Source organism: Dama dama, chromosome 32, assembly GCF_033118175.1.
Source record: "Dama dama isolate Ldn47 chromosome 32, ASM3311817v1, whole genome shotgun sequence".
Lineage (NCBI taxonomy): Eukaryota > Metazoa > Chordata > Mammalia > Artiodactyla > Cervidae > Dama > Dama dama.
The window spans coordinates 39,045,873-39,059,866 of record NC_083712.1 but is presented as its reverse complement, the minus strand read 5'-3'; the positions used below and the strand labels follow the sequence as shown (position 1 = coordinate 39,059,866).

General features: G+C 38.3%; 1 protein-coding gene across 3 annotated transcripts in view; it reads right to left on the bottom strand.

The window, feature by feature from the left end:
* Positions 1–4,930: 4,930 nt before the first annotated feature.
* BAG4 (BAG cochaperone 4) overlaps positions 4,931–13,994 on the bottom strand; it is a 23,033-nt gene continuing 13,969 nt past the window's right edge. For 2 of the 3 annotated variants that reach the window (XM_061134593.1, XM_061134590.1), the window contains exons 2-5: positions 13,439–13,546; positions 7,711–7,965; positions 6,980–7,234; positions 4,931–6,247 (exon numbers count right to left, since the gene is read on the bottom strand). In XM_061134593.1, the coding sequence (XP_060990576.1) occupies positions 5,762–6,247; positions 6,980–7,234; positions 7,711–7,965; positions 13,439–13,546 (1,104 nt within the window). In that variant the 3' untranslated portion in view covers positions 4,931–5,761. The remainder of the gene's footprint in view (positions 6,248–6,979; positions 7,235–7,710; positions 7,966–13,438; positions 13,547–13,994) is intronic. The other variant, XM_061134591.1, reaches the window with a different exon arrangement.

Here is a 13,994-nt window from a genome sequence, read left to right as displayed (position 1 = left end):
AAACTCCCACACTGCTGGTGGGAATGCAAAAAGTACAACTTCACTTTTAGGAAAGTCTAGTAGTCTCCTAAAAAATTAAACATGCACATATCATATGACCCAGAATTGTGCTCTTGGGCATTTATCCCAAAGAAATGAAAACCATGTCCACACAAAAACCTGTGCATGAATGTACATATAGCAGCTTTATTCATAACAGCCCCAAACTGAAACCACCCAGATGTCCTTCCACAGGTGAATGGTTGAACAAAGGTACATCATATCACAGACTACTAATCAGCAATAAAAAAGAACTGCAGATACAGGAAACAACTTAGATGAATGTCAAGAGAATTCTGCTGAGTGGGCAAAAAAAAAATCTCTAATGATCACATATGATACAATTCTATTTCTATAACATTCTCAAAATGACAAAATTCAGAAATGGAGAACGAGTTTGTGATTGCCACGGATATAGTGTGGAGGGAAAGGAGAAGCAGGTGTGGCTGTGAAAGGTCAACAGGAGGAACGGCGGTGGCGACGGGACTGTTCTGCATCTTGTTCCATATCAATGTCCACATCCTGGTGGTGACGTGGCACGTGAAGTTTTGTGAGATGTTACCACTGGAAGAAACTGGGTAAGGGGCACAGGAAAGCTCTGCATTACTTCAGAAAACCGTCTGTGAATTAACAAATTATCTCAAAATAAAAACTTTAATTAAAAAGATACAATACAGGGCCATCCCCTGGAAGTCCAGTGGTTAGGACTCCACACTTGCATTGCTGAGGGCTGAGCTTCAATCCCTGGGTGGGGACTACGATTCCCACAAGCTGCTCAGCACGGCCAAAAAATAAAGAAAGAAAGAATACAATACAGTTGGCACTCCTATCCATGGGTTCCACATTCACAGATTCAGCCAACCATGAGTAGACAATATTTGGAAAGAAAGAAAAAATTTCAGTCAAGTTCCAAAAAGCAAACACTTGAATTTGCCACACATCCAGCAACTATTTACACAGCATTTACATTGTATTTACAACTATTTACATAGTATTTACATTGTACTAAGTATTATAACTAATCTAAAGGTGATTTGAAGTATATGGGAGGATAAACCTAGGTTTTATGCAAATACTACACCATTTTTATATAAGAGACTTGAGCATCCATGGTTTTTGTACTGGAACCAATCCCCCACCCATACTGAGGGATGAGACTGTATCCCTAGTTATTTTGGATTTCAGAAAAAAAATTACTTTTAGTATCATTATGTCCCATGCAATATGTGGAACACACTGATACTAAAAGATGAGGTGTTGTTTATCTGAAATTCAAATGTAACTGAGAGTCCTATATTTTATCTGGCAACACTACCCTTGGCATTCTACCAGGATAAGGTGTATATTGCAAAATAAAAGAACATTTAAAAGTTGCCTAGAACAAATGTGCTCTGATCTCAGAAACCCCTAAATCCTTCCTTCTTAGTAGCTGGCGTCTCACATTTTGTACTGTAAGCTAACTGCCCTCCACTCTTGATGAGAAGAGCCACATAGAGTGTAAAACCCTCCTCTCTTCACAGAGGAGTAAAAATTATCCAAACAGTCCTCCCTTCTCAATTTCCATTTAAAACAGATATTCTTTCCAAGAAAGAGTATGAAAAAATAATTAAACAGAATAGTCACGAAGCGTTTTCTAAAAGCATTTTTGAGTCTCCAGTAGAACAACAATGGTCTCCAGTATAAAAATACAAGCAAGAACTAAAAGACATCTGAAAAAAAAACTTTAACATGAAAAAGGTGGCAATCTAAATAAATAGAAAGGGAAAAGCAATTTGTAGGTAATTCACTATTCAGGATGAAACAAATACCAAGAAATTATCATTAATGTTCTCAGAGATACAAGATGCTACACCCACAAACAAGAGCAGAATCACATAGAGAACAAAAAATTCCTAGAAACTAAAAATATGGTAGATGGAAATGTAAAATTCAGTGGTGAGTTGGAAGATAAAGGTGAGTAAATCTCCCACAAGTACAGGCCACAGAGTCATCGTTCCCTGGTCGGGGAACTAACATCCCACAAGCTACACAGTGCAGCCAAATTTTTTTTTTTAATTTATTTTCAAATTTTTTTTTAAAGTTAACATGGAGAGAATTTTTTTTAAAACTCAATTTAAAGTGGTTACTTTTGTAGAAGGAAAAATGAGAGTGTGACAGAAGAGAGCTCCTTTTCATAAACTTCAAATTGCTAGCTTCTATAGAATTATTTGAGTCTTTAAACGCATAACTTTTTTAAAAAGAAGAAAAGATAAAAAGCTCCAGTCATCAAATATCCGTCTCCCAAAAAACTTTAATGCCAATTTAATCTATATTCTTCAACTTAAAAATCTTCCTACCTCTAATGGTATGACATTAACTAGCTAAAAATCAGCTTTAAAAGCCCTATTTTTCAAAGTATTTGGAAGAATTCCCCACCAAGAACGCAGAGACTAGCCCACGCCACTGATACTTCGTCAGGACTTACTTGTGTAAATGTTTATACTGACGTTTGTATTTGGAACAATAGTGGTTATTATAAAAAAGAGATAGTTGTGTTTAACATGCCAGATCTGGGTAAATTCAAGATTTTCACAAAAATTATCCCCAAAGTAATATTAAACTTAGACACTTTTTTAAAAAGTCCAGATTTGAAATATCAAAAACATTTTTAATTCAGTCTGGAGTGAATACTAAGTCAAGAACTGAATCAAATCCACACACACAAAAAAATGAACACTAATTTTCCTTAAGTTCACTGTATTTTCTGGAAGAGGTTGCTAATTTAGTTTTCCTTTCCTTGACACTGGCATTTAGAATCATTTTTAAATGGTTTACATATTTAAGTTCTAAGTCTGTACTTGTCCTGAATATCTTATTACAATTAAAACTATAAATCCAGAAGCAATAGCCCTCCCTTAAGAAGGAATCCAATTAATAAATGTAGAAGGACTTCAAGAAACAAAGTCACACTGGAACCCCACAGTAGTAATCGACACAAGCAAGATCTGCCAATGGATTAAAAAATGAGTGGGCTGAAGTTTAAGCAGAAATGGGACATCTGCATAGCTCACGTTATCTCCAGCAAACATTCAGTCACTACAAAGAAAAACACAGTACGTTTACAGTAGGGAATCCTAGACACCACCTTAGGTAGTGGCTAAGGTTAAAACACCAGAAATATATTACCGCATCAGGGGTCAAGGATACAGTCACAGATCAGAGGACACTATGATGACATGACAACTAAATTCGAGGCAGGATCCTGGATTGGATCCTGAAACACAGAAAGGGCATTAGTGAAAAGACTAAGAAAATCTCTACTTTCCAAAACTCTCTACTTTAGTTAATAGTATTGTATCATGGCTAATTTCTTAACGACGAATGTTTTACAGTTATGTAAGATGTTAATATAAAGGGATTATTAGTGAAGAGTATACAGAAACTGCTGTTTTTACAACTCTTCAGGAGGTCTAAAATTATCTAAAAAATTTTTTAAAATAACTGGAAAAAAAATATACACATATGTATGTGTATATAAATAAATCAAGACTTCAGGGAAACTGGTATTGTGGGCACTCAGTTAAAAAATAGTGTTCTTGCCTGTATCAGTCATTGTCTCACTGGTTTATGAGCTTTAAGGTTCTCCCCCTTCTAATATTTGTTTCAACTTTTAAATTTTCATAAAAAAGCCTTTAACATTCCTATATTAGGCCAAAAATAAAAATCCTTGAATAAAATTGGCACCATATTATCTCATAAAATCACTCATACCAACCTAAGACCCAGTCACTATTTTTACTCTAATTCTTCTCATCATATGTTTGTATTGGTTTTTGCTTTTTTCAAATAAGGAGAGAAAATGGCTAAAAGATTTGTTTTCTTATTAATAGGCCTGGCAGTCAAAAGGGGAAAAAAACACATTATCACTTGGATATCTTATTAAGAAACAGCAGTTTTTCCAATAACACACTATATACTGGAACACACTTCAGATGTAAAAAGTAAGTACCTAAGTCTCTTCTACATGACAGCTTAGAGCTACCCAAGCAAAGGGCTTTCCTGGTGGCTCAGGAGTAAAGAATCCTCCTGCCAACGCAGGAGACATGGGTTTGATCCCAGGGATGAGAAGATCCCCTGGAGAAGGAAACAGCAACCCACTCCAGTATTCTTGCCTGGAGAATCCCATGGACAGAGGAGCCTGGCAGGCTACAGTGCATGGATTTGCAAAGGAGTCGGACACGACTGAGTGACTAAACCACCACCACCCAAGCAAATCCAGCTAAGACCCTTTCAGTATCCCTTCCTTAACTCTGGCTCTGAAGTGACTGTTATTAGTGGTGGTAAACATCTTTTTTATAAAACACGCAATACTGTCTACACAATTTATTCTAGGGAAACAAAGCTAACCATCACATCTGCCTTTAAAAGAACATAATTTCCCGCTGTGGCTGATTCAGCCCCAGAGCATGAATCCCCTTTTACCCTCTGCATATCTTACTGTACACTGAGCAGATAAGCTGAGGTGAAGTCTGCTCATAGGGACCCTGATGGTGAAGCTGCAGATAAGCTGAGCTGAAGTCTGCTCATAGGGACCCTGATGATGGTGAAGCTGCAGATAAGCTGAGCTGAAGTCTGCTCATAGGGACCCTGATGATGGTGAAGCTGCAGATAAGCTGAGCTGAAGTCTGCTCATAGGGACCATTATGGTGAAGCTGCAGATAAGCTGAGCTGAAGTCTGCTCATAGGGACCCTGACAGTGAAGCTACTATTTTAGATGGAGAACAGCATTCCCAAATGGTTGTGCTTATTACTTTTGCAGTGACTATTCCTACTTGCCATGGCATTTTTCATCATCACATTGCTCCGTATGGAAGCGGCTATAGTAAAAAGACAATGAAGGGGGGAAAAGAGGAAATTTTAAAGTGAAGCTTCATTCAAATACAATGAAGAAAGCAAAAAAGAATATGCCTACATTTTCATTCCTATAGGCATGCCATTTCCAAATTAACCTTCTGACAGTAACAAGAAAAACAGAAGTGGTAAAACTCTAACCTGATAATCTATACAAAAAAAGGAGACAATCTACCTCAGAAACTCACTACACAGCGCAATATATTCAAGTGGTGAAAGGGTACAAATTTATCCAGAACTGCCATATTATCTGGCTGTCAGTACAGTCTCTTGAGTAATTATATTAAACATATTACTACAAAATATACCAAGAAATAGAGAATCATACTACATTTGTGAACTGCAAATAACAAAACAAAACAGAGGTCCAAGGAGGCTAAAGTCCAAGCTGTAATTTACAGAGTGTATGGTGAAAGCAGTTACAATGTACAAAAATGTGACAAGTAATCCAGATGTTTAAAAAAACAGAGCCTGTCCAAAGAACATCCAGTCTTATCCTGTAGGTTTCTGAGGAGCCTGTTACATAAGGTGAATTTCCCTCCTGCTGATAAGAAGCAGCTTGCCCACGACACCCATATATTTCTTACCAGGCGAGTCTACTTGGCAATACCGATAACCCGAGAGCTCCCTATTACATTCACTGGTCTGAAAACAACTCATAACCCAACTGTTCTTCCAAGTCCTTTACCAGTTTTTCAAGTTTTCTATTAAAGGAAAGTTGGAATGTATTGCTTCTTGTCGTCAACAGGCATTTCAAAAAGAAGGTAATTAACCAAAATCAAGAGTTCTTTGGTCGAGTTAGTAACAGGCTCCCCTTTTGTTCTAAATCCCTTCATAATCCCTTTTTTTCCAATTTTTCCAGTATGGCCTGGATTTTACAAACCGCCTCTTTCCTGGCCTGCCGGACGGAGTCCTGGCCCCCAGTTTCAACTGAATCCAGTTCCAGAAGTTCCTTGGTTAGCATCTCTTCCAGAAGCCAGTAGGCTTTGTCTGTCTTTTTTCCTACGAACTCTTCTACTTCTTGCTCAAGATACTGGACCTTCTCCAGCACATGTATGATTTTTTTAATGCTTGGGGGAGTCCCTTCATCTGAAGATAAACACTCTTCAGCAAGATGATTACCCTGGTCTTGAGTGCTGGGATGTTCGTGGGTGGCATTACCATACAGATGAGGCTCAGCACTATACTGGACCTGGGAATCCAAAAGCTCTGAACTGTCATCGTTCACTGATCCCGAGGACTCGTACTGATGGACACTGCAAGGGAAGTTGTGCTGGCTCATGCCTTGATCTGGTTGGCTGTAGGTGTAGGAGGAGTCCTTGGAGTGGGAGAGCAGAGAGGGGAGAAAAGCTGTTTTAATGGGCATCCATCAGCATCAGATTTGTTAGCCCCCATCTTCCACCTGACCAGGAAGGTACATGAAAAGATTCCCCACCAATAAAACTGGACAGCCCTCTTTAATCATTTGAGGAAAATATAGCTCTGAAAAGATAAAAGGCAGAGAATTCCTGAGAATACAGGCTGGAATCTACCCTGAGGTAGGTCATCATCATGAACACCTCATAATCTATCTTTATCACCTCACAATCTGATCAGTGACTTAATAAATGGGAATTAGATAGTCTGTTCCCCTTGAGAGAGAAAACCTGAAGACAAATCTTAAAAAGGAACCTGGCCACAAGCAAATGATGTTTAAGTGTACAGTTTAATAAAACCATGCTATTTCACATTGGTTTTGTCTTCTGTCTGGAGACAGAGGTAACAAATCTAATCTTTGATTTTTAACATTCAGATAGTATTACAACTAATAAGAAAATGAGCACTTTCCTCTCTTTTAAAAAAAAGGAAATGAATCTAAAACTACTCTAAAATATAAAGTCTATTTTTAAAAAGGTGGGGGGGGAACTGGGTTACATAAAGTTGTAGGTGGTGGCCACCAGGTTTTTGAAACTAGTCCCCCTACTTAACACAGGCCGATGCAGAGAAACTCCATATTGTGCTCTCTCGATTACCCCAACATTAAAAGAACAAGGTTTAGCAGGTCTCCTACCTTAGGCTGTGGGGGTGGCGGTGAAGCAGGTGGCTGAGGAGAGCCACTGCTAGGCCATGAGGAAGTACCCTCGTTCATGTAGAGACCCCCCGGTGGTCCTGAGGGCGCAGCTGAAGGCCAGGGGTACCGGGCTCCCATTCCATAAGCAGCTGGAGGCGCCCATGAGTCCTCCTGGGGTCGAACAGTCGGTCCTGGTTGTGGAACACTACGATTACCATCCCCATAAGGGTAATGGGGCACGCTCATTCCAGGGTTCTGGGTTGAGAGGAAGGAAATACGCTGGTCATTGCTAAAAAAACACTTAAGTAATGAAAATATTCCAGTGTAAACAGATCCTGAGATGCCTCCTCTCCGCTTAACAGAGTATACTTCAGCTGCTATAGGGTTAAACTGGAGTTATTTCTAAACAGTTGCAATAACTTCTCCAAGCCTACAAAAGCTTGGTTCTAAAGATACCAGGGGCAGGTTTGGTGACCGTCAAGCTCAGAAAGAATAGGGCCTAAACTTTAACAGCTGAAGCATAGCGTAAGTCTGTCCCTCAGATACCAGAAATAAATGCTATCAGGAAATACAAATGAAGACATCCTAGAACTCCCCGGGAAGTGAACAGAGATTCCTAAAATATTTAAAAATATAAACCTAACCTCTTGAAGTGAACAGAGAAATAAACTTGGTACCATTCATTAATAGTTAAAAACTAAAAAGACGACAGAAGAGTGTGAAGTGCTCACCTGTGAAGCAGGATATCCTGGAACCTGCCCCCTAAGAGGGGGTGCTTCAGTGTGGCAGTCCTGCTGGGGGTACATCCAACGGGAGACTGGGGCTGGGCTGTTGCCAGGTGAACGATAAGTGCTTGGAACCTCTGTGGAGTAATTGGCCTGAGCATACCCCGGTGTGTAATAGGCCCCAGGGTATGAGGCAGTATTTGTCCCCGGGCCAGTGGGGTATGGTGGGCCATATCCCCCATTTGTATAAGAATTCAAACTCTGGAAAAAGCAAAGTTGGGAGAAAAAACATGAATGAGTACAAGAGCTGAAATGCCCTCACTTTGAGAACTTTGGGAAGAAAGGAGATGAGTAATGAAAATATCAACTACCTAAGCAACCCTTGAGAGGTGTTCTTATATTATAATCGTATACATATATTAAACTCAGATTATCACTTTAGAGCCCGTGTCCTAACAATGGGAAGGTATATTGTGATGAAAGATGAAGTAATGGCCTGAGAGCTGTGCTATTAACCATTTTCATAAGAACACCTGGCAGCCACACCTGACAGGAGGGAGCCTGTTCTGGGAAACCTGGCAGAATGGCTAAAGAAAGAAGAAAGGATCCTGATACAACAGAAAGAAAAAAAGACCACAGAGACAAACTGAGCCCTGCCACAGGCTTTCTGTTTACTCTACTTTTTCAAGCAGGAAAATGGAAATCATGAACTGATTCTGCAGGGTTATTGTAAAAATTAAATGAGATGACATATATAAAATGCTCAGTACAGTGTCTGGCACATAGTATGCTCAATAACTGATAATTTTTATAACACCATTGTTGTCAGTATAATTGTGGCAAGGCCAGGAGATGAACCCGATCTGACTCCAAGCCTGTGTTTTTTGTACTGTCTCACTCTGATTCCCAAATTACAGTGGACAAATTCCTCATATACTGCTTCCTAAAGTTTTACATCACCTATCCAGACTACTATTGATACCTAAAATCCTCAGTTTAGTAATCCAAATAAGATTAAAGCTAAACTTTAAATGATTACCTTCAGGTTTTCCATTAATTTCTACTCTACCTTGTTAAGATGGTAAAAATGAAATCAACTTTTCCTGGACTCATCCTTCTAAAACTAGACAGTCTTTCCCATTTTAGGTAGGAGAATAAGAAAAGAATCTTGTGATAATAAAACAGACTTATTTTGGTGATCATTTGATAATGTATACAAATATCGAATCATTATGTTATACATCTGAAATGAATGCTAAGTGTCAATTATACCTCAATTAAAAGAGTAGAAACCTGATACCTTCTATAGTTGTTAATAACTTAAGAAAATGAAATTTAAATCTGATTCCAAATCTACCACATCAAAAAGAGGGACAGGGACTTCCCTGGTGGTCCCGTGGTTAAGCCTTGCATTTCCAACTCAGGGGGCATGGATTCAATCCTTGATGGAGGAACTAAGGCCCTCCATGCTGCAGGGCATGCGCACCCCCCCCAAAAAATAAAGTCCCTTATACAACATACGCAGCTTAAGATGATTAAAAAAAATGTGACTTTTTGTACTGTTTTTCAACTTCTAGAAATTCTTCCTAAGGAAATGATTCAACCAGAGAAAAAGTTATAAGCATGGATTTGTTCATCAGAGTATGAGTCACCATCACGCAGTATCAAAAACAACCTAAACGTCCAGTATTGATGGAATGATTAAGTCAATTATAGGCTATTCATTGAAGGAATCTTATTCTGTCTTAAAATTCACTGTAGAATTGACCAGACATCTACTGACATTAAAGAATTATTTTTAGTGTTTTTTAAGTTTTAATAATGGCATTGTGGTAATGTTTTAAAAATGTCCCTGTATATTAAAGATACATACTTAAGTATTTACAAGAGAAATAATGTGATATCTAGAATTTTCTTCAAAGCACATAAAGAACATGGATGAAACATGAGGGCCATGTATTAATGATACTTTCTGAAGCTGAGTAAGGGGTCTAGGGAGATCACTGTGCTATCCCATTACTTTGGATTATGTTTGAAAATTTCCTTACTATTAAAAAGAAAAAAAAAAGAATTCCTGTCATTTTACCCTGTAACAAGTACATATGATAACCAAAAAGTAATGTTTAAAAGTATATGTAAAGTAAGTTTAAAACTGGGTAAATACAATAGGGAGAAGACTGAAAACAAATTTACCAAAATATGGACATACTATGATGACAGAGTTAGTGCCTTTTCTCTCTTTTATTTCCCAAGTATTTAGTAATAAAGTTGCATTATTTTTATAGAAAAAAAATTATCCTATTAAAAATGTCACATCCAAAAAAAAAAAGGTCACAAAATCCCAAGTATGTCTAGTGGGCTACACAGAACATAGCTACTTCCATCTAGTCCAATTTTTTCATAAAGGGAAACTTGTATCTAAAGACAGCAAGCTGGGATTTGAAACCTGTCAGCTGATATGGCAACAGATAAAATCTGAAACTGATCCACTATAAGGCGAAGTAAGCAAAATCTTTGACAGTCATTGAATTTCTGTAGAAGTCTCACTCTGGATTCCAGAAGAAATCAAGAGACTGGAGCTTTTAAAACTCAAAACATGTTCCAAGTGCTGCTTCTGTTCTAGAGGTAAATGTAAATATGACTCAGCATTTGAAAGTCAAAATACTGTCACACCATATGGTGTCTCACTGCAAGCTGAAGATTATCCAGGAGGAAATACTTCTTCCAAAGGTTGATTTTACAATTGATGGACTGCTTATACATGTAGAATCCAAAGGGGAGAAAAGTGGCCAGGTCTCTTACCCAGAAAGTGATACACTGTTAATGGATTCCCTTCCTGTTTGGTATATATGACTATCAAACAGCAAACAGACCCAATCCAAGTGGGAAAAATTACTTTTCCATTAGCAACACCACGATTCCTCCTGTAGTGCTTATCTAGAAAAACATGGAAAGCTTCACCACAAAAGGACTCCGAGCCTTCACAATTATCAGCAGTCAACACCAACTTGAGTTTCTGCTGACACTCGCTTTTGAAACTGCCCAGTCTATCATCCTCCACTGGTCACTTCCTCATGCAGCATCTCTACTTACAGAACTGGTCCAATTTTTGTCTCACAGGAGCTCCAAACCATGATACTTAATAAGTTGTATTTGACAACCCAGTTCTCCTTTAAATTAAATGAAAAGGTATTACAGGTTCTGACCAAAGTCCTTTTGTATCCTGATTTCTCAATTTAGAACATTATAAGAGGACTTCAGTTGTCTTTCTTTGAGCATTTCTGTTCCCAGGCACTCAGTGTTCTGTGGTGAAATCTTCCAGAAGTCAGGAGAATTATCTTCATCATCAGAAAATCAATGTGAAAACATCCGTCTTTCATCCTTTAGATATGTGGGAAAGCAGCTTTAGAAAAACAAGTCTCATTTGTGACCAATGAGAGGACTTTAAACAAACAACAGAAAAAAAAACCACTACAGGGACTTCCTTGCTGGCCCAGTGGTTAAGACTCTGCTTTGGCACAGAGTTTGACCCCCAGTCAGGCAAGCAAACCAAAGACCCCCACCACAATCATTACTAGAAAACCTGTGTGTTTATCATACTTTTCCCAAGTACCCTCTGGGTCAATAGATCAGAGCTACAACATGCATGATTACAACAACCAGAATCAGAAGAACATGTATTAGCCTTGCAATCGTTACAGACCATGACTAAGCATGAGCTAACGATCACAGTTCAGAGATGTTTCAGCGTTTTTAAATCTTCTGAAGAGTAGTTTGGCAGCAAAGAAAATAAAGGAGTTCTTGGCTCTCTAATCACTGTGAAAAGTAATTTGGCTATATTAAATAAAGATGTACATACCCAAACCCACCAATTCCACACACTAGGGAAATGCTTGTCTTGTATGTTGTACAATAGAAAAGGGAAAAACAATGTTGAGTTAAAAAAAGCAAGGTGCAAGGGAATGCTAGGATGAAACCACTTACATCAAGTTTAAAAACTTGATATGTTTTTAAAATAAAATGTTTTTAAAATGTTAAATTGCACTATAAAAATGCATATACAAGTAGTAAAAGCATAAAAACACACATAAGATATAAATATAACTTCAGCTCCAATCCCTGATTGGGGAACCAAGATCCTGCACGCCATGTGCCATCATACACAAAAACTTTTTTTAAGTGGGCAGAGGATCTGAATAGACATTTTCCCAAAGAAGACATACAAGATGGCCAGCAGGTACATGAAAAGGTGCTCAACATCCCTCATCATCGGTAAAATGCAGATCAAAGTCACAGTGACACAGCACCTCACACCTATGAGAACGGCTGTTCTCAAAAAGACAAGAAGTACTGGTGAGGATGCTGAGAAAAGGAAAGCCTTGTGTACTGTTGATGGGAAGGTAAACTGGTACAGTCACTATGGAAAACACTATGCAGGTACCTCAGAAAACTAAAATCAGAACTACCGTATGATCTAATAATTCCATTTCTGGGAATATGTTCAAAGGGAACAAAAACACCAACTTAAAAAGTACCCCATGTTCACTGCAGCATTATTTAAATAGTCAAGACACAGAAACACCCTAAATGTCCAGCAGTGGAAGAAGGAATGAAGAAAAAGTGAGACAGATATACCCACACACAATGAAGTATTATTCAAGCAAAAAACCAAGGAAATCTTGCCATTGGGACAACATGGATGGACCTTGAAGGCGTTAAGTTAAATGTGATACACAAATACTGCATGATCTCATTTATATGTAAAACCTAAAAAACAAACAAACAAAAAAGGCCAACTCATAGACACAGACAACAGACTGGTGGTTCCAGAGGTGGAGCAGCGGGTTGCTGGTCAAAAGGTACAAACTTCCAGTTATAAAGTAAATAAACCACAGAACGCAACGTGAACTCTAGTAGCTGTAGTTAGATATTGCATTGTACATTTAAAAACTGACTGAGAGAGTTTATCTCAAAAGTTTTCATCACAGAGGCTTTCCTGGTGGCTCAGTGGTAAAGAATCTGCCTGCCCCTGCAGGGGACATGGTTTGATCCCTGATCCCGGAAGATCCCACATGCCACAGAGCAACTAAGCCGGTTCACCACAACTACAGAGCCGGTGCTCTAGAGCCCAGAAACTGCAACTACTGAAGCCCTCGCACCCTAGAGCTTGTACATCGCAACAGAAACCACTGCAATGAGAAGCCCACGTGCCACACCCAACTAGAGACCAGCCCCCACCCTCCGCAATTAGAGAAAGCCTGCATAGCAAGGAAGACCCGCTGCAGCCAAAAATAATACATTAAAAACTTTTTTCATCACAAGAAAACAAAAATTTGTAACTATGTATGGTGACAGTTGTTAACTAGACTTATGTGGTGATCATTTTGGAAAGCATATAAATGCTGAATCTTTACATTATATACCTGAAACTAATATAACGTTATATGTCAATCATAGCTCCATAAAAATAACACATTTTTAGAAATAGGTACATTTTGTGTTTGTTGTTTCCAGGCCCTGAGAAATAATCTATCATATGTCAAGCCACCTCTGCCTTACGTAGTATCTGCCTAGATATCTCCCTATCTCTGAGTTAAAAACATTAAAATGATTAAGATAGACTCTATTACATAACAAAACCCCACACATCTTTACTATAAAATTTCCACAGGTTCTGAAAATAAATCAGATCATTAAGAGAAAATTCAGAAAGTCTATCAATTTCAGATCATACCTGGCTTTGCATTTCCGGTCTTACAGGGTATGTACTTGGGTAAGGAGCCCGAGGTCGGGCAGTAGAATTCCAATAGCTAGTACTGTAACTAGGATATGGTGGCTGCTCCTAAGGGAAAAAAGGAAAGTAAATTCACTTTTACTTACTTTTCCTTACATCATTCTGAAAAGCTGATATAGAAGCAGTTGTAAGCATGGAAAAAGTCAAGAGACAAAAAGCAATGAGACCCCATTCTAAAATCACTGGTTATTAAAACTGATGCAGATACATGGTGAACTGTGTGTCTGAGAACAAAGCAGTTATTAACTGTTCTTGTGTATTATGCCACTTATATACAATAACAAATGATATACCTACTATGTCCAGACAATTACCAAAACCAGAGACATTTAATTCCTTTATCCCTCTCCAATCCCTAACCCATCACTACTAATTTAATGAGTGCAGCCCAATTACAGTTCTTTGCCATTGTTAAGAGTAGCATTTACTTATCTCAATAGCTTTGCAACTTGAAGTTAACATTTTACTATTAAATGAAAAGTGAAGTCGCTCAGTC